We start from the raw sequence: 25,965 nt of genomic DNA on the forward strand, positions 1-25,965 counted from the left end.
ATCGGCTAGTAAAGCAACGTCCTCCACAACTAGACTGAAGAACAAAAGGACAGCAACTTGTCTGTTCCCCTTCCCCCAATTCCCCAGCGCTGTTCCCCTCCCTCAATTCCCCAATAAAATCTTAAAAAAAAAAAAGAAAGAAAGAGTATAGCAAGTTTGAGAAACATAAAAAAGAAAACAGCAACTATAACAGAGAAGCAAAGTGGAGAACAATACAGGATGGGATAAAACAGGTAAGTAGGAACCAGACAAGATTAAAATACTTGGTATGTTTTTCAAATTAATGGTTATGTGTCCCAGTGTGCTGGTCTCTGACAAGAGTTAATAAATATTTGATAAATTAAGTTAAATTATGTCACTAACATGTTAATTCAAAAACTAGTAAATAACAAAACATTAACACTCAGTACAGAAACTTAGCAATTTTACTGGTGATTCATATGTCAACAAATAATAATCCCTTTAGCAAAAACAGTTTTCCATATCTCTACAGCTATCATTCTACTTTGCTTAGAAATGCCTCTTTTTAAAATATTCAAATTTTCATTACCACTTACCTCAATGTTATTATTTAGATCCCCATAAACTTGTCTAGTTTCTTCCCGTTCATATTCATCTATTATTAATATAAAATATTTCAAAATTAAACTTTAAAACAATACATCAACAAGATAATACCCAAAATGCCTCAAAAAATATTTAAAATTCTGTGTTAGTGAAGGGCACTGGTATATCTTTTCAGTCTTTTAAAGTAGCATCAAAAGCAGTTTCATAGTAAGGCATGATTGTACTTCATGATATCAACCTCAAAGCTTGGTGCTGTTCAATTATCTCTAATTTCCTTTTTTAGAATTACTACTCATGAATTTATTCAAACTTTGTAAAACATATTTATAATTTTAACCTTTACAATGAGTAGGGATTTAACAACTATTCTACAAAGTTTTTTTCCTATATATATATAAGATTCATGAGGTACACACGAAAGGTAAAGCTAGTTCTTATTGTCTCTTGCTCTTATCTCTGAGGAGGCAGAAAGGAAAAGAAACATCAAGCCAGGAAGAGCAAGGTTAAGAATAGGTGTGGCCCCAGGGAGAAATCCCTTTTGAATCCTCTATGATTTTTTTTTTTAGGTTTTTCTTACATGAGTGATGATTCCCTCAGCTATACGCCATCCTTCAGTAAAGTCAGTAAAACTTACTGTTGGTAGGTAGAGCTGTAGGGATTAAGGTACAAGGCAGTAAAAGAAAATGTTTCTGTCCCTTCATCATTCCCCCAAATCACAGCATCGCAGAAACCACACTGAATTGGAGGGTGTTCGTCTCAGCTTCTCAGTAACAAGTTGGAAAACCAGAGAACAGCAGCTATTGTAGACTCAAATGTCAATGAGGCACCAAACAACCAAAAAGGGGCACATGAACTGCCTCTGGAAGAATACAAGTATCGTAACCCCTCAAAAAAAAAAAACTGGAGAGAGCTCTGGACTTACAGCACGTGGAACAGGAGCCATACCATTTTTATTTGAATATTAAAAGGCTAGAAAATTTAAGGAAATAGAGGCAGAACACACCAGCATTTCAATAAAAACACAGTTCATACTTCTTACGCCATTTGTTCACTCTCATTTTCACTATCTAACACACTTAACAACAAACCTCAATTCCTCAGAAACTATCTGCACTAAAGAATTGGATTCTCTTGCCAACATCTCCAGTATTCCCACTACCACCACCACCAGTACTTCCTAAATACCCTCCAGCCATTCATCCAACAGGCAAGTACTGGGAATCAAATAAGACTACAGAAAAGAAAGGAAACTGGTATAGATATGCTTTACAGTTGTCAGGAGCAAGCTGCTACAGGTGGCACAGGGAAGGGGCTCTGGTAGCAGTGTTCTAATATAGTGACGTAATACTGTAAAAATATAAGCCTACTTTTTTGGTTTTTCTTCTTTATATTTGTCTATCCATCAATCCATCCATGTACCTCACTACTACTACTACTACTACTACTCCCCCTCTCCCTTCCCCTCCCCTCACTCTCCCTCTCTCTCTCTCTCTCTGTCTCTCTCAAACACACACACACACACACACATCTTACTTTGCCTCAACTGGGACATCAATATCTTGTGGCATTCATTGCCTTAAAGAAGAAATGATTCAACCAAAAGCAAAGAAAAAGTTTCAAAAGCCCAGACTGGGGTTGGGAAAAGGATTCAGAACATACACAAGTAATACATTTTCTAAATACATGGGTCAGAACAAAGCTTCTCATTTTCTAGACCTAAGAAATATTTACTAGTTTGTGAAGATGACTTTAGCAGGGGAAGCTGAGAGAGCTTACTGGATTCCGGCAGATACTTAAGAGGTTCTGCAGCCCTCTGCACTCACCAGACTAAGCTTCAGGGTTGGGGACCACAGAAACCCAGATAGTTTGGGAAAACTAAGGGCACAGTAGGACTCTGCTTGTTTTTTCCTTCAAGGGGCCTCAAGGAAGGTGACAAAACCTGAGAAGAAATGGCTGTGAAATATATCTAGACAAAAAAGGCCTTAGAGAGAGCTTCACCGTTTCCCTTGTCCCCACTGCCTGCCCAACAGTGGCATAAAGCACAGTGGACCTGAATGGCTCCTAAGAACAGGTATGAGGAACAACTCAGCAGCTGCTCATGTGGACCAATAGCTGAAAACCAACTGAAATGATGCAAGTCTCAATGGACAGATGACTGAGAAACAAACATCCCTCTCCACCACATGGTACTATATGGGCACCCCCAAATTTAGATATAACCCCAGGAAAAGGGGGGAAATTCCCAAATTTACTGAGATTAAGTTCTTCCATGCTAGCAGAATAAAGGCTTTAAGATTTTTAAACATTAAGATATTTTAAACATTTTTAAGATATAAAAATTTTGTGTATGCTTGAGTTTGTTGACTAAAATTACTCAAAATCATACATGCTACAAAATTTATCAGAGCACCAGAAAACCATGCAGAAGGGGCAGAAAGACAATGTGGCCATAATAAGCAGAGTTAAGCAAGGTGAAAATGACCCACCGTACAATTGTACATATGAAAAGGAGATTCAACCACTGAACCAGGGGAGATAAATTAGGACCTGCCAGTTTATCACCTAGTTTTTTTTATTTAGTTTGACAAGTTCTTGACTTATTCACTGATGTATATGGGGAGAAAGCCTATATGAGGCATATGAAAAAATACTGTCAAAGAAAAGGAAACAACATGAAAGATGTTCAAAAGAAAAACCTATCTCTGAAAATGAACTGTAGGGAATCCAGATGTACATTTCAGAAAACTACTCAGTATTCTAAACAGAACCAAGAAAAACTGGTGTCAATGAAAGAGGAAGATACAGTCATAATGAACAGGCAACACATTTAATAAGGTAAGTATTAAGATGTTTAAGAAAAAAAAATCTAAGTGTCACATCAAGATATACTCTTTATTTAAGAAATCATCTAAAAATGTTTAAAAGGCTCTTCAAACCACATCTGATCTCTGACCTAGAGAGCTTAAAACTAAATGGAGGCAAGAACTAGCAGACTGGTCTTTGTGGCCCAGGTTACTTTTGTCAGGACAGTCAATATACTATCCCTCTACCCCCATCCATATACTTTTTATCACTTTTTATATCTAGACAGAAAAGCTAATCTTGAAAGTTGAATAAACAAGATATAATGGAAGAACTGGTAGTGGTGCCGTACATACTAGAAGATATACATAGTTCTAAAAGCAAAGTACTATAGGCAGGGACCAATAATTATTAATCAATGAACAGAGGATTAAAGAGAGTGCATAACTTATTCAATTATTCAAGGTCAAGCAGATAGCAACTGAAAATTTGAATTTGAGCACAGACTGTCTAACTCTCAAGCCCAAACTCTTAAGCAGTAAGATGTGTGATCTCAATTAAAATTTTTAGCTAAGAAACATAGCGTTATTCTGAAAAAGCAGGTAGAGAGTATTTCCCAATAGATTCTTGGCAAAAAAAACAAAACAAAAGAGAGCTAGTGCCAAACTAATGACAAAGATAAAAACTATTATTTTTGAAAATCAGATTTTTGTTTTTCATCAAAATGAAAAAAATTCCTACTTTACAATTAAAATCAAAATATGCATTAAATAAAAGATGCACTTTCATATAGGTATATATCACAACCTTATTAGAATATTTTAAAAGAATGTTTTTTAAGAGAAATTTGAGAATTCTAATTAGATTGGAAATAAATATTGTACCACTATCTTAAGTACTATGACTTCGGCATGGCCCTCCACCAGTATTTTCTGTTTGAACATGGCTACATACCATATTCTTGATTCAATTTCCTGGTTGTTTCAGACAAAAGAGGTTAGTTTCAAGATCACACTTTAACTGAAATAAACTAACTACAATGCCAAGTATATGTCTTTTGAAATATATTCTCTTTCAAAAAGCTTTGAGCTTTCAAAGCTCAAAGTTACTACATATAAAAAAATGGTATATGAGGCACATATAACTTGTTTAAATCAAAACTGGTTCCAAAATGTGAAAAGACAATTTCTTCCCCTTTCAATCCCCACCATTAAAATAATAAATCATAATAAACTAATAAAATCACATAGGATAAGAAAGATATTTACATTTCTTTGTCTTTTCTGCAGATCTGGCACAGGTTTCTTTGAGTAAATTACATAAATGCCTTGTAGCATTATTCCTGAAACAAAGGAGAAAGTCTGCCTAAGTGTTTACAAAGAAAAATCATACATAAAAGTTTTGAAATATTATTACCATTTTTAAAGAAATTCTTAAACATTATTTTTTGTATATATTACATATTGCTCATAAATGACTATATGAAGAAAAAATAGGTTGACTGTACTATTAGCAAAGATGAGTTACGGGGGGCAGCCAGGTGGCTCAGTTGGTTAGAGCACGTGCTCTGAACAACAAAGTTGCCGGTTCAATTTCCACTTGAGATAATGGACTGTGCCCCCTGCAACTAGATTGAAAATGGCGACTGGACTTGGAGCTGAACTGCGCCCTCCACAACTAGATTGAAGGACAACGACTTCCTTGGAGCTGATGGGTCCTGAAAAAAACACAGTTACCCAATTAAAAAAAGAAAAAAAATTAAAAAAACAACAAAAAAAGATTTAGTAGCTGCCTCTCTTCAGAAGTAAAAAGGATAACTCGTTTTTTTGTTTGTTTGTTTTTTTAGCTGAGCCATCCTGCCACCTGTTGGCAGCTCAGCAGCAGCTCAGCTCGGGCTGTGAATCAAACCTAAAAGGATAACTCTTTAACAAGTTTCTACGCAAGTAGTTATCAGTAACTTTTTTAGTAAACAGTTCAGGTGTACCTAAAAAAAAAAATTAGGAGAAGGTTGTTGGGCTTTTCATTTACTAATTACCCCAGAAATACCCTAGCTGTCTTACCTTCAAAACCTAAGTAGGTAATTTTCTGACTAGCCATTCATTATGTAAATAATAAGACCTTATCATCGCAGTAGATGTTGAGAAAGCATTTGATAAAATTCAGTATTCATTGATGATAAAAAAATCTCATCAAACTAGGTATCCATGGAATGTACCTCATAATAATAAAGTCCATATATGACAAGCCTACAGCTAACATCATACATATTTGCTGATACTAAGATCAGGAAACAAGACAAGGTGCCCACTCTTGCCACTTTTATTCAACACAATATTAGAAGTCCTAGCCAGAGGATTAGGCAAGAAAAAGAAATAAAAGGCATCCAAATTGGAAAGGAAGAAATAAAACTGTCACTATGTGCAGATGACATATTATATATAGAAAATCCTAAAGAGTCCACCAAAACATTGTTAAAATAAATGAATTCAGTAAAGTTGCAAGATACAAAATCAGTATACAAAAAATCAGTTACATTTCTTACACTAATAACAAGCTATTAGAAGAGAAATTAAGAAAACAATCCTATTTACAAATACATCAAAAAGAGTAAGATACCTAGGAATAAAGTTAACCAAGGAGGTAAAAGGCCTGTACACTGAAAATTGTACGACATTGATTAAAAGAACTGAAGAAGACACAAATAAATGAAGAAATATTCTGTTCTCATGGATTAGAAGAAGTAACATTGTGAAAATGTCCATACTACCCAAAGCAATCTAGAGATTCAATGCAATCTCCATCAAAATTCCAAAAGCATTTTTCACAGAACAATCCTAAAATGTGTATGGAACCACAAAAGACCCTGCATAGCCAAAGCAATCTTGAGAAAGAACAAAGCTGGATGCATCACACTTCCTGATTTCAAACTACATTACAAAGCTATAGTAATCAAAACAGTATTTATTGACATAAAACACACATAAATCAATGGAACAGAATAGAGACCAATAATACTCATAAACCCAAGCATATATGACCAATTAATTGATGACAAAGGAGCCAAGAATATACAGTGAAGAAAGGACAGCCTCTTTAATAAAAACGACCCACTCCTTAGACTTCAGACACTAGTTGCAAGCCCAGGTTGTTACCTGTACCTCTGACGGACTGCCTATAAATAAGAGGTTCCCACAAACTCCTCCTTGGGTTTGATTAATTTCCTAGAACAGCTCACCGAATTCAGAGAAACAATTTACTTAACTAGATTACCGGTTTATTATAAAAGTATATAACTCAGAAACAGCCAGATGGAAAAGATGCATAGGGCAAAGTATGGGGAAAAGATGAGGAGCTTCCATGCTGTCTCCAAGCTCACTACTCTTCCCACATTTCCATGAGTTCACCAATTAATATACAAAACTCAGTTGCAATTCTGAACACTGATAACAAGCTATGAGAAAGAGAAATTAAGAAAACAATCCCATTTACAAATGCATCAAAAAGGAAGCTCTGTGAACACTGTCCTTTTAGATCTTTATGGAGGCTTCATTAGATTGGCATGATTGATTAAATCACTGGCCATCAGTGATTGATTCAACTTCCAAGTCCAGTGCCCTCCCTAGAGGGGGTAGTGGGGAGAGGGGTCACTGCAAGTTCCAAACCTCTAATCACTTGGTAGATTCTCCTGGCATTCAGCCCCCATCCTTAGGTGGGGTCCAAAAGTCACCTCGTCAGTGTAACAAGAGAACCTTTGTCACTTTCAACACTTAGGAAATTCTAAGGGTTTGGGTGGATGTGAGTCAGGATCTAAGCTAGTAGTATGGAACTCAGTTACATACCCATATAAAAGTGACCAGGTAAGTACCAAACATACAATAGCCACACAATGTGAGAAACTTCCTCTTCTCTCTCCCAAACTTCATTTTAGGCAGGGAAAAAATTAAGGTGTTAACATTTAAATTTTCTCTGGGAAGTCACAGGTTGTCTTTCAATTGGGCTAAAATAATCCACCTAATAGCATTTTTTCACTTAGCAACTTCACTAACAAGGTGATAGGCTTCTGGACTGTGTTTAGCATTATATTTAACTTAAAGCAAGTAGGAATAAACAAATTTGGCACTCTATGTGGGCCCATACATTACATTCTAACTTTTCAATATTTACTTGGCAGATGTATGAAATAATTATATTTTTCTATTAAAGTCTGCATGATATAATCTGAATTAGGTGATAAATGTATAAAATAAGCATAGCTATTGCCCAAAGGAAAAGTCAAAGATACTAAAATTTTAAGCAAAAGTAAATGGGAAGAATCACTGGGGTACTGGCAAACACAGGAATTTGAGAATGAGAATTAACTTGGAACTAAGTTGAGCCCTATTTTGCAAGTACTGTACCTGAAACAATAGTCAAACAGAAAGGTAGACAATATACATGGGCAGTTGTAGCTACAGGATTATCAGGTATCTTTTTCACACCAACTAATGGTTTCTCCTTCCTGCCATTTTTAAAATGGAGACACTATTAGTAGTCAATGACCAAAGTTTGCCAAATGCAAGAATGTAAAATAAGTTATGTCTTCATTTTTCCACAGTACCTAGGTAGTACTATATAACAGAAAGTGCTCAATAAATTTTTGGAAATTATTTTAATAATAAATTTGGAAAGAACAAATACATTAAATTATTACTTACTCTTTTATTAAATCTTTATTTTCTTGAATTTTTTCTTCTAATTTCAAACTTACTTTTTCATTTTCAAACTAATTCACAAAACAAAAGAACAGTTCATCACATTTTGCTTAGCAAAATAAACATGAGTATAATCATTAAGCAGCATCTCTTTGCTAACATGCTATTGGGTTGTCGGAAAAGTCATTATGTACTTTTTCTGTTTTTCGTTGCAAAAATGTGTCATGACTTTTCTGACAACCCAATACAATGGTCTACAAGAAAGAATTCTTTTCTTTGAACACCAAAAAGAACTTTTTTGTCACAGCTTATCGATTTCCCATAAGAATATGGGTCTCACTTTCATCAATCTAAAATCAAGTTGGCTAAATCATTTCCATAAAAAAAATTCAACAATATTTTAATGCAATATTATTTTCCTTAAACATTTTGAAATGATGTTGTATCTTTGTCCTAACCTAATGTTGCATTTTCTCAACATTTTTGTTACTATTCCATAAAACTGAAACTAAACAGTTTCAAATGTAAAGTTTTATCTATGTCATATTCCAATATGAGTTATTTATATCAAACAAGGCATCATCAGTAATAGAAATTAATAAAAATAAAACTCAATAAATTAGTCATTAAATCTATCTTTAAAGTAATTTATTATTTCCCTAGTCATTTGCATTATTTTGTACAACTTGCCCTCTGTGCTCATTGTAAAGTTGAAATGCAACTAATATCAATGTAACTTCAAAAAAGCACTGCCCTTAAAATCCACATCACAGAAACAAGGTAAATGCAATTTACCCTGAAATAATACTCTATTATTAAAAGTATAAGATTTACTATACTGTATTTTCAATTCTGAATCTCCTTATACCTGTAGTTCCTGAATGGCTTTCCGCTGTGCTTCAATTATCTTTCTATTTTCTTGCAATTTATTTTCTTTCTGCTTCAGTTCAGATTCTACATTCATTTTCCACTTCTTGATCTTTTCAGCCTCCTTATACAGTTTTGAATATAGTCTGCTCATTGGCTCTGAATTCTATTAAAATGAGTTTTCAAAGATTGTTAATTGTTCAAAATTTTAGTATAACCAAATTACATCTGCCTATTGAAAATATCCATGAGTAATAATATCTTAATAGTTAAGGGCAAATCTCTCAATTTATACCCTAATAGCATACTGAAAGCTACACTGACTTTTTAAAACTAGCTACTTCACTAGTTACTGGTCACTTGACTAAGTTATACATACCTTGCTGAATAAAATCAAATAACTTCAAAATGTACCTAAGCCAGAAGTTAGACGTATTTTAGTCAATGAGAGATTCTGGCAGGTTAAAAGCTAAAATAGAAATCTATACGTTTTAACAATGGTCTTGAGACATTTTGGCATTTTGGTTATATAAACAGTTTGAAGATTAACTAAATGACATGAAATTTAAAATATAATAACAAGAAAAACAATAGTGAACATAAGATCTAACTTTCATTTAGCCTGAGATTTTATTTGGATTTATTTGGATTTCCCGCATTATTCATTTCCACATTATAAGGTAAATGCTAGAGTTTATTTATTTTTAAATCACACTGATTTCTGCTAGCTCCTTGTTATCAAAATATATAAGTTCCATATTTTCAAATTCTGTGATACTAGAACCACAGAAGCAAACATACAGCACTGTATAAGGCCATGGAATTTCTCCTCATTTTAAAGATACCAATGTGCTATTAGTAAGAATTTTTTTTATAACTAAAATAAAAAATATAGCATGTCCTACAAATTCCTTAGACAGTAAACAATCCAAACAATCATACCTATTAATAAAAAAAATTGTTTGTAAAATACTGGCTTGATTCTCAGCCTTTTCACATATTGCATCTATCTCCCCTTTTCTATTTTTTATTTCTGTGGTTTAAAATTAAATTGCCCCTAAAGAAAGGATGCTTTTATAACCCAGGAAAATACAGAGGCCTAGTGTTTTAGCAATTTTAAAAGAAAAAACAAATGGGGGGAGGAAAGTTTTAAAGGATATAATTAAAACATTAACCAAATATTAATCCTTTTTTCAATGGAATTGTAATAGATAAGCATGATATCGGGGGTGGGAGGGCAGTAGATGGGGGTAGGGGGGTTGTTACTTTGTGAGGGTGAAAAGGGTAACTATTGCATTGTTCTGTACACCTGAAACTAACAATAAAAAAATTAATTAATTAAAAAAAGATAGTACTAAACAAAAATTTTAAAACTCTCCTATATAATGTGGATATTATCTTAAATGACTGCATATTGTTCTATTTTATGGCAATGGCCACATTTAATGAATCCTTTTCACCCCTGCATCCTAGTCTGTTATTTATAATTTTTTTCCTGATGCTACTTTTAATTGAGATATAACTTACATGCTAAAAAAATTATAACTTCAAAGTGTACAATTCAGTGTGTTTTTAGTATATTCACAAGGCTGTACAGTCATCATCACCTCTATGTAATTCCAGAATATTTTCATCATCCCCAAAAGAAGCCTCATCCTCTTTAGCAGTCACTCCCCACTTCCCCTCCTTGCAGCCTCTGGCAACCACTATATTTCTGTCTCTTTGGATATGCCAATTCTAGACATTTCATACAAATAAAATTATGCAATATAAAAAAATTAATCCTTTTGAAGCTTTAAAAGAAATATACAAATAATAATAAATGATACTCTAATTACAAGAAATTTCATATGGATGGGAAATCTTCTGACCTCAAAATCAGAGTCTTTTAGTCCTTCCTGGTAGTGAAAACTGTCAGAATTATCAACCTAAAAAAATGAATAAATGTTTTCTATAAGAAAATATTTCTGATAAGAGTTTCCAAATAGTAGCTATTAAATACTGAAGACTAGTAATCCAATAACTAAAGAATTATTTTTCTTTTTCAAGCAAGCAATTCAATACCCAAACAAATTTATATTATGCACACTTAACTAACCTGTTCAAGCATGGGCAAAATGTTAACTTTTTGTAAAACAGGATCTGCAAGATAAAAGACAACTGGTATTAAACATGCCAACATCTTATTTTTTATATTAAATATTATATCTAGCTTTATGACAAGGCTATCAATATAGTACTTATGTATATTTTCAATATCTAGTAGTGTGTATTTTTAAAACACTTCTATGTAGTGTGATATATTATTTTTCCAGTCTCCTACCTGAATCAATGTTTTCCACATTTTTAGAGAGATTAGCCATTGCAAACGGAAAACCAAAATCATCTTCCATACATTTGCTGAAACTCTAGAAACACAAAGAAATTCTTAAACATACTGTTCCACTGATAACATGCAGTGTAGTATGCAATTACATATACAAAATATATCTGATTAAAGAAGTGATTATTGTAAATCCTTTAATGTATAGTGTTCAAAATATTATATTACATTATATATATTATATAGTATATATATTTTATATTAGTTTCTAATATAAAATAATACTGAATGTCAACTATAGCTGAAATATATATATATATATAATATCAAATGCTTTTTCTATGTAAACAAAGCAAAAAAATTAGGTATTTTCACTTATAAAATAAAACTAAACTATAAATTATACAATACATGCTTTGTAAGTATTCAAGAATAACATTAGTAATCTTAATTAGTAGCACATAGTACTAGTTTTCTTCTATTTCATTATGATCTTTCCCTTGATAAAACTGAGAATAAGCTACTGAGTAGCATTTTAATGTTATATTCTTAGCTAGAGAGACATAAGAATTTTTCTACAGCATATAAAATTTAAATACTTCATCCCATCGCCAATAGAAAGTTCAACATGAAAAAATTTTTAAATAATTTAAGTAGAAAAAGCTGTTTTGCCTGAGAAACGTGGCGTAATTCCTCCTTTTTGACAAAAACTTTACGATATAAGTAAATTTCCCTTTTCATCCTGTTGCCCGGGAAGCCCAGAGCCAAATTTTAAAGCTGTCACAAATTCATTTTTTACCAGTATGTCAACATATTTGTCCCAGTGTACTTAATTTTCCTTGATATTAATAGTCTCCTAATTTGCATTTTAGTATTTCATTGTATATGTGTTATAAGTTGCCTTAAACCATTTAACAGAAAAAAATTAAAATAAGCAGAATGTTCTATTAAGTATGCAGAGTTCTAAAGCCAAAATGATTTCTTTAAATGAATGATGCCTATGTACATTAAATATGCTCAGCATTTATTCCAAGCAACGCGATTCAAAATTCTAGAGTAAATCAGACCATCCTTACTGAAAAGAAATACTCAGAAAATATCACCAGTAAAAAAGTACATGTTGCCTCATTTACCTAAAGTTAAAAATAGTCAAATCAAGACCCAAACGCAAATCTACCTTGAAGGACTTGGAATCTCCTCCCAAGGTCTGAGGTTTCACTGCAGACACTTGACTTAATCTCGGTGGTACAAACAATTTAAAGGGCTTCTGCTTCTCCATTTTCTCTCTTCCAGTTTTGATGACCTATTGTTCCAAAGGGGCAAAAAAAGTGTTTTACACGTTGTTTCATTAATACACTATTTTTATGTTAAGAGGTGATGTGTGTATTTTCAGTGACCATCTAAAGGGATGCGTGGAACCTTTGCCATGGACGCCTACAGCGTCGCTTGTCGCGAGGGTGGTCCAGGTAAAAACACCCCTATTTGTTCCCCCCATCCCCCCACCACCAATGGCCGCCCTGGTGACGTACATCCACAAGAACCTGGAACAAGGCATTATGCTGTGACCTTCTGAAAAGAAGGCCCATTTCCTAGTTTACCAGCCCGATTAAATTGCACCGCCTCGCCAGGAGGAACTGTCTCGGGTTCTCAGAAGACCACCGAAAAGGCCCCGGAGGCTGCTGCCTCAGGGAAGGTGGCGCAGTTTCAAAACCGGCCCACTCCGGTTCCGTCCGCCAGAAAGGAATTCGGTACACCTGCACTTACCTTTAAAGTTCACGCGAACCGCCACCTGCCGTCTGTCTATGAGGGCAGAGAAAGAACCAACAAGAGCTTCGGCCTCCGAATCTCAGAAAAGGCGGGAAATCGCTCCCCCTACGCGGCCAGCAGGGAGGGGTGAGGCCTCCAGCTGCTCAACGGCTAAATAACAGTCACCCGCGTCCACGTGACAGGCTCGCGAGACCTAAGTCTCCTCTCGCGAGATTTCGCTTTAGGCTGGTAACAATTCCTTCGCTTGGTTACTCCTTGGTGTTGACGTTCTTTAAGCTTCTGTTGTTAAAGAATGCAAGAAAAACCCTCAGGTGCTATGTATGATACATTGGAGCTGAGGGTGGAAAATCCATTTCTGCCCTCCAAGAGCTGTGTCACAGCCTTAAGAAGGAAACAGACGTGCAGGCAAACAGCTATAGCCAGATGTAATAATTGAAAGGCGGTAATTTTTTAAAGAGTCATTAAGACATAGGGAAAGTGGCCCTCACAGTGGCTTGGGGGGAGGGCGGGGGTCAGGAGAGGGTTCAGCCTGTGGTGTGTGTCTGCTCTGCTACCGCCTCAGCTGAGAATAGAAGGGTGAATGGAGTTGACTAGGTAGTGAATGGGGGAAAGAGTATTCTTGGCAGAGGCTCTGAAATTGTGAGAGAGATTCGTACAAAAGTGAGGGGGTCCAAGAAGTGCGGGGCAGGTTGTGAGGACACACTGGGAAAGTGGCAAGAGATTTAAGATTTAAGAGATTTAAGAGAGCAGATATGAAGACCTCGCAAAAGCTTTTGAATATTACCCTTTGTGGATGGGAATCTTGAAGAATTTTGAGCAGAAAGGGAGACATGATCACGTTCAGAATGAAAGTTGTAGTGAGAAAATGGTTTAGGCTTGACACTGCAGTTGGGAAGACAGTTTTAATAGCCTGGGTAAGGTATCAGGATCTAAGCTATGACAGCAGCAGTGGAGATGAAAAAAAGGTGTCAAATATAAAAGATATTTAGGAAGTAAAATTAATAGGATTTGGTCGCTTTTTAATAGTGGGTAGCAAAAGAGAGAGAAAAATTTAAGATGACTGCCTGGTTTCAGGTTTGGGAAACTAGATACAATAAATATTGTGCTAAGTACTTTGTGCAATAAGATACTATTTAACATATTGACTGTGTTTTCTAACTTTCTCCATGTACTATAATTGATGCTTTTCTAAAGTACTTGAGTAATTTTTTTAAATAACCCATTTTGTTTTATATAAATTTAATGAATCAAAAATACTAGTTTCTGTTAAAACTACAAAATTTTTGAGCTGGAAAGGATGATCTGGTGTAACATTTTGATTTTACGTTTTAAGAAAACTGAGTCTAGATACCCTAAAAAGTTTAAAATACTCCCTCCAAGAAATGATACCAAGAATATGCACAAGATACCCCCTGGGGGCAATAATTGATACATTTAAGTAAGATAGTTTTAAGTTTAGGGTATAAATTCAATATTCCAATTTTTTTGTTTGCTTTGCAACACTGAAAAATTCAATTATGCTCTTTTTTATTGAAAACCAAAATGCTACACCTAGTATTAAATTTACTTAATTCACAATATTTTATTTACTTGCACCCAGTCTTTCAAAACAATATTGCCACTATGGAATTTCTACATGAAATTTATTTTTAATGTATAACCATCCTATCCTTACAAGGACAAAAATATTTGTGGAGAGATTTTAAGAACTTCATTTAAAGATATGAAGAAAAGGTAAAACTGAGGAAAGCTTTGTTCCTCTTTAATAACCCATAAAATTCTATAAGGAATAGGTTTAAAATGTTAGTTCCTTATCCATTCATCTGGCCTTAATTAATGAGGTTCACAAACTGCCTTTATTCTAATTACATTGTTTCCACTAGATAGCCTTTTTCATGTCTATAATAGATCTCTATATATTCATTCAATTTTCTACTAAATGAAATAGTTTCTTAGGTAAGAACTCTACTTAGCATTATTCCCTTTCGAAGGAACCATGCAGTAGCAATAACCATCCTTCTTTTGAGTATAATCTTGAAAAGAATCCTAGATGTCCCTCAAGACATGGTCTTATATTCTATAAAATTTGATGAGCCCTGATGATGTCCATTTTATGGTGACATATTGGTAACATAGCAATGCTGTTCATGTTTTTTCAAATCAGTCATCCTGTGATGATAGAGTAAACAATCTAGATTTAAGAATTTTAAGACAAACCACAACATTCTAAAATTTCAGCAATGTGAATACAAATACCATTTCTCAGAGAGTAAACTAGTCAATTTGGGGTCCTTTGTTTTCCAAATGCTAAGTATTTCTGCATGGTTGTGACTCAGTGTCCTCAGTTCAGTGAGCCTCTCTATGAGACAAGCAAAATGGTGTGCGTCTTCTGGATGATACATTTTTTAATATTTGTACAAAATTTGTAAAACTGGTTCTTGCAAATTTTCCACATGTTGCTTATTTTTAAGGTGTGGACAATCTGAAAAACATTATCATATATATCTTAATGAATACTGGAAAATGGCAGAACATAATGAATTAATTTAAAATAAAACAGTTTTTAAATGATAAAAATAGCAGCTAGTTTACTGAATCATTAATATATACAGATATTATGCCAAGTAACTTGCATCTATGTATTATCTTATTTTATCTTCATAATACTCTATGAAGAGAAGTGTTTGATGACTAGGCAGCATTTGTTCATCTACTCATTATGCCGGAGAGATACAGCAGAGAACATAACAGACAAAATTTCCTGCCCTCATTGAGTTGATATTCTGGGTCTGGGAGGAGTAGGGAAGGAAAGAGAAATACACACATTTTTTAAAATAAAAATAGGAATAGGACAGTGGTAAGTGTTATAGAGAAAAATAAATGGGGAAGAGGATAAGAATTTAGGGTGGAGGGTCAGTAGCTATTTTTAAGGGTAATCAAAAATAAATTATATTTAGCAGAGAGCCACAGTGGTAAAAGAGGGAGCCATGTAGCTATCTAGGAAAAGGGTTTTCCAAGTAGCAGATTTGTCAAGTATAGTAGAACCTGTGATAGGAGCCCGCTTGAAATTTGCAAGGAATCATATGCATCTAAGGCAGTGTGCCTGTGGTGGTATAAGCAAAAGGGATAGTAATAGGCAATGATGGAAAGAACTTTGGTGTTAATCTGTGTAAGATAGGAAGCCATTAAAGTGTTAAGAGCAGAAGAATGACATGATCTGGCTTATGTTTTCAGAGAATCGCTCTGGCTACTGTATAGCAAATAGAACCTAGGAATGCAAGGATAGAAACAGGAAAGTGAGTTAGGATAGTAGTTTTGATTAGGTGGCAGGAACAGAGACAGTAAGAAGTGGTTGAGTTCTGGATATATTTGAGGCTAGAGCCAACAGTATTTGTTGCTTATTTGACATGGATATAAGGGAAAAGTTGAAGGATGACTTCAAGAATTTTGGCTTAAACAACTTGAAGGATGGACTTACTGTTTAGTAGAGTTGAGGAAGAAAATAGAGGGGAGGTCAGGAGTTTACCTTTCTTTGGACACGTTAAATTTGATATGCCTACTAGACATTCAAGTTGAAATCTTAAGTACGCTATTTAATGGACTGTAGGGGAGCAGTTCAAGTTGGTATATAAATTTGGGAGTTATCAGCGTATAGATGGCATTAAATACATGAGATAGGATGAAATTTCAAAGGAAGTGAGTAAAGAAGAAAAGAGAACTGAGCCCCAGGATGCTCTAACATTTTTCAGTGTGGGATTTGAGGAGGAATTAACAAAGGAGACAGAAAGAGCAGATACTGAGAAATAAAATCAAGAAAGTGTGATGCCCTGGAAATCAAATGGGGGTGGGGAGGAAGTATGACAAGGAGGGAGTGATCAACTGAAGCCAAGTGATGAAGTGTTCTAAGAGAGAGGGTGTGATTTGCCCTGTCAAACGTAGCTCATTTGTCAAGTAAGTTGAGAACCAAGAATTGACCACTGGAATCAGCAATGCCAAATTACTGAATATCTTGACAAGTTATGGCAAAATGGAAAGGAGGGGACAAAATCTGAAGTATTGGGTTCAGGAGTAAAAATGGAAAGAGAGAAATAGAAGTGGCAGCAAGAGTGTAGACAACTCTAAAACAAAATTTTATTTTTCTGTAATGTAGAACAGAGAAATGAGAGAATAGCTGAAAGGGGGATATAAGGTCAAGAAGGCCTTTTTTTAAGAGGCAAGAAACTACAGCATGTTTGTAAGCTGAAGGGAATGCTCTTCTAGAGAAGGCAATTTTGATGAAACAAAATTGGTACATTTGGCATCAATGAATAATGTAATAACCACAATTATTGTGGTTTCATTGCCAAACTGAACCCATATTTTTACTGCTGAATGGTTTTTACCTGAAAAAAACACAGTTGTTGCTGCAAGCACAGCATATTCCATGTCAGTAATATTAAGCTCACTCATTCTTCTGTAGAAGTAAAACAGTATGCTAATAAATTCTTCAGAAATATCTAAAAAATTAATATCAAATGTATTTTCATCAGAACATAGTGCAGAAACAAATATATTGCCATTAGTATTTCTTTCTCAAAGAAGTATAAGAAAATGAAACGTTATATCTGACCAATTTTTTCCATCTAATTAATATTTTGTATTGTATGTTACATTACCAGTGAGCCCAGCAGGACAGTCTCCATTGCCAAATGTTTCCATAGAATAAATAACACTTCTATCACCACTTTGATTGTGACAATTCAGTGAATGATCTGAATGATTTAATATTCTTATAGTATCTAGTAAAAGGGAAAAACATAAATTCTGATTATTTAAAAATCTTTAAACAGATAGTAAATTCAATCTTTCTAATCTTTGTTAGCCAGGAAACGTTCCCAATGAAAGGTAGCTTTATCATTTTTATTACCAAAACATGAAGCAAGATTAATAGTTCATAATTTATATAAAGGTTACAGACCCTCCAAAAATCTGTTTGCCTTGATACTGTATAATGAAGAATGGCTTTCTTGAAAAGCAAAAGCTAGATCAATGAATTGGAAAATTATAAACAGCTATTATAAAGTACTTATTTGTACACTAACGAGTAAAATTAAAACATAATAAGAAAAAAATAGCTCAATGTTATGTAATTTTTCTAAATTTAATACTCCTTATTAACATTAAGACTGAGTTAATTGGCCTTTTTTACTTTCAGAAGATGATGAAAGACATTCTTTCTGATTGTAAAGTTGGGCCCCATGAAGGAACATCACTTCAGTTCTTGATCCTTTCCATAATGCAGTCTGATCCTTATTGGTCAAATTTTCAAATCCTTTAAGAAAAGATCACATAATTGATTCCACCTGGTAATATTTTGGGGCACTTTCATCAGAACTGGATAATAATACTTTCCTATGGCAAGAGCAAATTAAACATAGTTTAGCTTTGAAGAATTTATTTTTACAGTGAGTTATCTATACATGTAAATATAAATAAATAGCTAAGTTTTAGGCAACAGTGGCTTGATTTTTTTTTGTATTGTATAGGGAATTTTGTTTATTTAATGTTTTATCTAAAAAAACAAAAGAATTTATTTCCCAAAAGTAAAACTAAAATAAAACATATAACCAATCATATTGATTGTCTTAAGTCTAAGTCTTTGAAGTCACTTGAATAATATTTCCAAATATTTATACTTTTACCCACCTGATTGATTAAAGCAGACAAAATAAACATATTTTTGCATTTAGAAGCATTTTGGGTGGTAAAATAGAGATCTTGATTGTCCTAAAATGTTCCCCTCCTTTAAAACAAGAAACTTTTTTTTCTTTTAATTATTTTTTATTATGAAATACAAAACAAGAAACTTTTTGAAAATTAAGTGTTAAATTACTTTTTTTCCAAAAGTAAAGTAATTACCTGGGAGTCCCTTGGTAAAATCCATTAACCCCTGTATGTGTAGAACTATTGTCTCTGAGAGTCACAAAAAGCTCAGTTCAGGATTTGCATATTCCTGCAGCTAACCAACAAAAAAGAAATAAGACTATAAAAATTGTATTTCCTTTCAAATAACTGTTTAAATTTTAACGGTTATGTTTATGCTCTTATTTTCTAACATAATTATAAATTATTTCTTTCCAGTAATGTACACATACAAATGTCTTTGTTTCCTGTAATTGAATTTTATATTTTTGATGAGCAGCCACAGTGTTATTAATGAGCTGATGTTCCTCTTGAGTTAGTTCCATGCTCTCCAGAATCTATAAGAAAACGGAGGAGGTAAACTATAATGCATACTTATTAAACGAGAGATCATAATTAAGGAAACAAAAACCTTATAAGAAGAGTCTTACCACTTTTCCAGATCTAGTGGTGGACGATACACGCTTGTTATCTACTCCTTCCTCTTCCACTTTGATGTTAGACTGAAAACTATTCTGCTTAAAGTTCTTTCGAAGTCTCTTTGATTTGCATTGGATTTCTGTGAGCAAACCTGTGATATTACAAAATTCATATAAAGTGTTTTGAGTACAGCAAAGAACATGGTTGAATTGGTGAAAATTGTCTTATGCTACATACATTTATTATCATTGACTTGTCTTTTTACACAGGACATTTTTTGGCAAGCATGTACAATAGCAATCAAATTTACTGTATTACTTGCCCCTTTTCCTTGCACAACACCTGTCTACTTAAAAGTACATAGTCATCGTAGATACAAATTAAATGTTAATTTTGCTTCTCCAAATTATAAATTTAGACATTTTTATATAAGAGAAATTTCCACATTAATTTTATCTTGGAAGCAACATAGAATGTCAGTTGGTACAGCAGTTGAACTACTTCACCTTTTATTCTTGATTAGCCAAGAGAATATCTTGTGATTTTTTTTTTAAATGAGCTATGTCAATTTTTCCTTATAAGACAAGACAATGGTATTTTGTTATAGGAGCCCTAGCTGACTAAGACAGGGAGCCTTAAGATCTATCCAACTCGGTAATTTTAAATAATAGGACTCCATTTGGTGAAGAACTTTGACTAGAGTTTGGATTTGATTATAAGGAGTGTAATATAAACAGAATATTGCATTGGTATTTATTGAATAAGTGTATAACTTAGTAAAAATTGAAGATTATTATTATAGCAGAGTTGAAGGCATATTGAACTAAAAAGAAAGAATGGAGAAATGGCCATGAAACTAATAAGTGTAAGAGAATGAGTTTACACCAGGCTAGGTTAGCCATGAGAAGAAAACATTAAGAGTACTCTAATAAACAAAAATGAAGTTTAAAGTTACCATGAGATTTTGAGCCCTGAGGAATAGGAGTAATTGAGGAAATAATGCCAAAATCTTAGTACTACTGTTGTGAGGATCAAATGATATCGTGTAATTTGTTAACTAAAAACACAGTGAACAAAACACTTAGGCACTCTTCTGCCTGTTGATTTGGGTTTTGACATCTATGTGTTGCTGTTAGTGGGCTCTACATACCCAGGTATCACGTAGGCTTTTAAAGATAGGTACAAGATCGAAGAGGGGGAACTAGGCATATTTAAAATTCTGCACTTATATGAAAATACAAGGATTTCCAATTAAGAAGAAAGTATGACTATTACCAAAATTAGAGCAATATCATCTAGAACAGGGTTTATGGAAATAATTACCTAGATTGCTTACTGACTATCCTAATTTAGCAGTTGCTAGAGAAATATCTTAAATCCAGACAAATATGACTTCAAAATGACAACTTGAAGAATGTATTAAGTTCTTAGTAAGGTAAGAAAAACTTAAATCTCCCTCAAAAAAAAACCACAACGCCACTTACATTCTGCCAACATGCCTACTGCCTTACACTTTTTCAGTCTGCATGCTTGACATTTTCTATGCATGTACGTGTCCATTTCACAATGACCACCATTCTTGCAACTATAAACTGTGTTTTTGGTGATGCTATGTCGAAAAAACCCTAATAACAAAAAAACATTTTTAAATTTTACTATTAGGTATTTTTAGTTACTTGTTTTTATTAATATATACCTTCAAGTAGAGTTAAGTAATCAAGTTAACTAAATTTTTTCAATGTTTTTCCCTCAATAAGATTTGGTTTAATATATATTTCTTCTGGATAATTATTTAAATCTCTCCTGTTTGATATATGTATTCTGTTTCAAGATTGTGCCTTTCAATAATCACATCTGGAATTAAACTAAATAGCTCCATCACATTAAGACAACTCTGTTTTACTATGGTTATAATATATCACCTAAAAGCATATTTAAAACTATGTTGTACAGAATATCAAGATTGCATGAGGCGGGCCAGCCGAGTGGCGCGTTGGTTAAGAGCTGGCTTGGGATGCCAGGGGGCCCCGGTTTGGATCCCACATATGAGGGCCAGTGACACTGCCCTCTACAGCTAAGATGCTGAACAACAATTCAACCTGGAGCTGGGCTGCCGTGGGCTGCCGTGGGCTGCCGTGGGCAGCAGTGGGTTGCTATGGGCTACCGTGTGTAGCCAGCAGCCAGCGTGAGCGGCCAGCAGGAGCCGTGAGCAGCCGTCCAGAAGCCGGCGACTGATCTGACTCGCCCGGGAAGAGCGCAATGATGGTGACAACTTGGGCCAGTGAAGCAATGTCCTCCACAACTAGAATGAAGAACAAAAGGACAGCAACTTGTCTGTTCCCCTTCCCTCAATTCCCCAGCGCTGTTCCCATTCCCCAATTCTCCAATAAAAACCTTAAAGAAAAAAAAAAAAGATTGCATGAGGCATCTCTCAAGGTTCCCTTGAGAGAAATACGTGTTTAGGTAAAATAAGACTACAAGGAAAACCTGTTTTTTTCTCTTCTAACATTTGTACCTCAACCCATAAAGGAAGAGATATTCTTCCAAAATTACTCCTCTGTTTTTCCTTTTTTTAGCACTTCCTCCGGTGAGAAAGTATTGCTAGTTTATTTGATCTGAGATGTTGAATAGGCCATGTTTTGTGTGTATGTGCATGTATACAGGAGGGGTAAGGGTTCTACATTTTCTTTCACTTCCTAAATCCATACATAGCAGTCCCTCTTCCCATTTCCTCTTTCATTTTCCATCCCTATGCAACACTTCCTGCTGTCTTCCTCTTATTTCATTCCAAGCAGTGAGGCTGATAAGCTTAGTCAATGCCCACCCCTCTTAGGGGCCTGACATAGGCTCTTTTTCTGTAGATACATTTGAGAATGGGAGTTTCATGACTTAGATTCAACAGAGTAGAAAGCTCAGCTTAGGTTTCCAGAACTATGCCTCCTTCTTCAACCTAGTTTTAACAGCAAGGCCTGCATTTTAAGACTAAGCAAATACTGGCCCGGCTATTCTATTCATAAAGCTGATACTTCATTTCCCCTGGTCTTCACTTGGCTCTTCTTTGAGAGGGATAAGTTGAGCTTCGGACAGTAAAATTTCACCTAAACTTCCAATAGATATGGGTATCTAGTGTTGTATTGGCTTAATCATTTCCAAGTTCTCTCCCAACATTGCATTTGTGAATAAAGACAATGCAGAAGTGTTTCAAAAGCTCAAAAGGTCGTCAAAGACCATTTCATTCTTTGAAAATGCCCTTGTCAATGCTGATCTTCAGTTGCAGACCTCTCATTTGTTTTCAAATATATTCCAAAAAAATAATAATAATAGACTTAGATAGAATCTTAGGAGTCATTTAATTTAAATTCCCTCCTAATGCATGAATTATATAAACCACACGTGAGAATGTAATAGTTAACATTCAGATCTTTTTAGAAGTCATTTTCTATTCCAACATCGGATTCATCTAGGAACATGGAAAACTTCTGCCATATAAATTATTGAATTTTATATTTAAAGGTAGAAGTCTTCATCAAAAATGAAAAGAAAGCTGAAATAAAATTTTATTACATTCTATTTTTATGTCTTTGATCCCACAGATCGATCACCTTTAAACATACCAATGGCTTTCCCTACTTTCATTTTTCACACTGTAAAAAGTAAGAGTACTCATCCATGCCTCAAATTTTGTCTCTTCAGTGAACATTTGGATTTCAATTTTGTTTTAACTTTATCCTTACCTTTGCAACCTTCACAGGTAAGGGCATTATTATAATGATATCCTGATGCTTTATCAACACAAACTACACAGAATTCTTCCTGTCCCTTAATTCTCATAGAAGAATTAGTTAGTCTGGACCTTTTTATCCCAGGGTATCTATTGTCCACATCGTGGGCAACCACATTAGTGGATTTATTTAATTCACAGGAAGCAAGTCGACACTCTCCACCCCTGAACTGCCAATCCAAGGTATAAGTGTTGAAATGACTTTGTAAAGATGGCGACTGTAGAGCTGCAGGAAACTGGACTGTAGAATACTGGCAATAAGGTGATTCTTTAAAATCAGTGTCGTGCAGCTGATGATTGATTTGTTCTGGCAAAATATCTAGATTTTTAATATAAAAAATGGTAAAAAGTCAGTTTCATATTGTTTTCAAATTTCGAAAATTTTTATGCTCAGCAGTTTTTGTTCAACATATCCACTATATTCCCAGGTCTTGCTGTCCAGCATAAGGGGCAGACAGTAAGCTTACATACCAATCCAGTCTCCCTTCTTGGGTAGAAATGAGTATTTCCCAGTTTGGAATGAAAGACAGTTTTCCCTACCTTCTGTATTTCCCTTGTGAATACAACTGTTTTCAGTGCAGTCAGTAAATAGATGAATTAATAAATTATTTCACTGCCCCCCAAGAAAAATGAAACTGAAATACATTTTACCAGTTATCTGATGTTAAATAAAAATCACAGGCCCAAAATGGAGTCACTTGTGCTTAAGCCATGAAACCAAACTCAGATAATACCTGACCTAAATGTAGTTTCAACCTTCTTTAGGAATGTAAATTTAATCAATTGGTCAGTCTGCAATTTTCTGGTCAGTATCAACGGGTAATCTGTCACACAGGCCCTCTCCATCCTATCTCCCCAAAGAAAGCTGAGGCAATCTGCCTGATAAGACCTCAACTTCCCTTAAAGGACAATTTTCTTTTGCTAATAACTCTCTTGTCTAGTTTCTGCCTATAAAAGCCTTCCATATTGTACAGCTTCTCAGAGCACCTCTCTGCTTGCTAGATGGGATGCTGCCATATTCATCAATCGCTCCATTTACTCTATTGAAGTTTTGTTCTTTAACACTACTTATTTCAAGCAAAACAATTGTTTGAACTCCCCATTTAATATACCTTAACACCCTTCTTTGCCATTTGTAGACCTGATTTAAATGACTAGTTTCGTTTTTGTTTTGTTGTCTAGCAATTCTAACTAGCAATTATCTGGGGATAAATTTACCTACAAGATTACTATAAGAAAAATAAAATATGGTATACAAAAGCGTATATAAAATACAAAATGGTATTAATTTAATGAATATTATTTTTTATTTTTTATTTTATTATTATCAGAAACTCCCAAACACCAACTTACTTTCTGCTTTCAGGAGAATTACTGAATCTAAATGCAGAAAATTGGCTCCAAAAGGACTCAGGAATATTCAGTTGCTCATGTCTGTAACTAATAATATTTGTGCTTTTCTTGGTGCTGAGGTGCTGAATCACAAGGTGATGAGACTTACCCTTAAAAGTCTACCACCAAGATTGGTAAACAGTATAATTTTTATTAATTCACATAAACCATTTGCAATCTTAGAGTATCCAGTCTAATACAAAGTGTTTAATAAATACCAGTGACACCCTAATATAAAAAGAAAGGTTATCAGTAAAAACAAGCCTTTCATGGATGATTATCAAAAGACTGCAGAATACTGGCTAATGTTCCATTGGCACAGAAATCAGACTTCAAACTGTAAAAAACAAACAAAAAAAAAAACACTGCATTTTAAATTTATATTATAGCCTTAGTCTTCTTGGAGAAAATTCCTATTGTGTCCTGCATCTGTTTTCTATTTCTTTCCCTATGATAAAAATCTTACATGAACATTAAAATTTCAAGTATATCGAATTAGCTTCTCTGATCTAAATTTACTAAGTTCCATGAGAACTAGCTTTCACCAACCCCCCAAAACAACTTCAATTTGCATGTTATTCAATTTTTTTTAATTGAATACAATTTTAAACTTGTGCTTTTTACTTGTTTACATTTGATTCTGGCTTATGTATTACTGATTTAAAATTTAATTATATCTCTTGTAGGGAATAATTTAAAGTCTTTGGATCATTTGTTAATTAAAAAAACCTGTAATTAATAATTCCCACAAAAAATATTTTAATTAAATTTAACTAAAGCTAGTTCACATGCAGGTTAGTAAATATATTTCAGAGTAGTTATTCAATATACTCGAAATTTCAATTAAATTAAGTAATATTTTATTAACTATTATACTGTCATTTTTTGTTGCATACCACAGTACTGCACCTGTTCAGCAAGGCAGCAGCCATCAGATGCAGTGACATAAGTATATGCCATTCTCCGATCCAATTCTCATTTCTTTATTAATGAGTACTAAACAGAACCTGAAGGAAATAAAAATTTTGTGGATTATTTGAAAGTATGATTATCAAATCAGTTTGATTTTATAAAAGTAAAATACTGTTTTTGAAAAATAAAGAGTTTAACAAAATTTATACATATTTATGTTAACTGGGAAAATACTGATTTTTCATATTTCTATACACCAAATAATTTAATTCTGCCAATTTCTGATTGCTCAGGTCTTTACAAATAACTTAATAAATCTTGGTAATCGTTGTGTCACTTGAAAGTCTACCGAGTTTTGAGGGCAGGCCTAGTGGCTCAGTTGGTTGGGAGTTGGCTTGGGAGTGTGAGCTCTGAACAGCAAGGCCGCCAGTTCAATTCCCACATGGGCCAATGGCGCTGCACCCGAACTGAGCTGCCGCTGAGCTGCCAACAGGTGACAGGATGGCTCAGCAAAAAAAACCCCAGAATTTATGGGCCGGCCA

General features: G+C 34.2%; 2 protein-coding genes across 2 annotated transcripts in view; both read right to left on the bottom strand.

Annotated features, from left to right (window-relative positions):
- SYCP1 (synaptonemal complex protein 1) overlaps window positions 1-12,529 on the bottom strand; it is a 98,530-nt gene extending 86,001 nt beyond the window's left edge. The window contains exons 1-8 of the mRNA XM_019633212.1: window positions 12,428-12,529; window positions 11,251-11,335; window positions 11,026-11,069; window positions 10,799-10,855; window positions 8,929-9,093; window positions 8,064-8,131; window positions 4,638-4,711; window positions 558-616 (exon numbers count right to left, since the gene is read on the bottom strand). Coding sequence (XP_019488757.1) covers window positions 558-616; window positions 4,638-4,711; window positions 8,064-8,131; window positions 8,929-9,093; window positions 10,799-10,855; window positions 11,026-11,069; window positions 11,251-11,335; window positions 12,428-12,529 — 654 coding nt within the window. The remainder of the gene's footprint in view (window positions 1-557; window positions 617-4,637; window positions 4,712-8,063; window positions 8,132-8,928; window positions 9,094-10,798; window positions 10,856-11,025; window positions 11,070-11,250; window positions 11,336-12,427) is intronic.
- A 638-nt stretch (window positions 12,530-13,167) lies between these two features.
- On the bottom strand, window positions 13,168-25,471 carry LOC109377012 (bile acid receptor-like). Its single transcript, XM_019633213.1, is given in 9 exon segments — window positions 13,168-13,296; window positions 17,383-17,513; window positions 18,206-18,328; window positions 18,916-19,015; window positions 19,152-19,256; window positions 19,350-19,489; window positions 20,823-20,963; window positions 23,073-23,438; window positions 25,408-25,471. Coding segments are annotated over 9 exon segments (1,299 nt in total).
- Between the last annotated feature and the right edge of the window lie 494 nt (window positions 25,472-25,965).

The sequence above is a fragment of the Hipposideros armiger genome, unplaced genomic scaffold, assembly GCF_001890085.2.
Source record: "Hipposideros armiger isolate ML-2016 unplaced genomic scaffold, ASM189008v1 scaffold_1259, whole genome shotgun sequence".
NCBI classification, from domain to species: domain Eukaryota; kingdom Metazoa; phylum Chordata; class Mammalia; order Chiroptera; family Hipposideridae; genus Hipposideros; species Hipposideros armiger.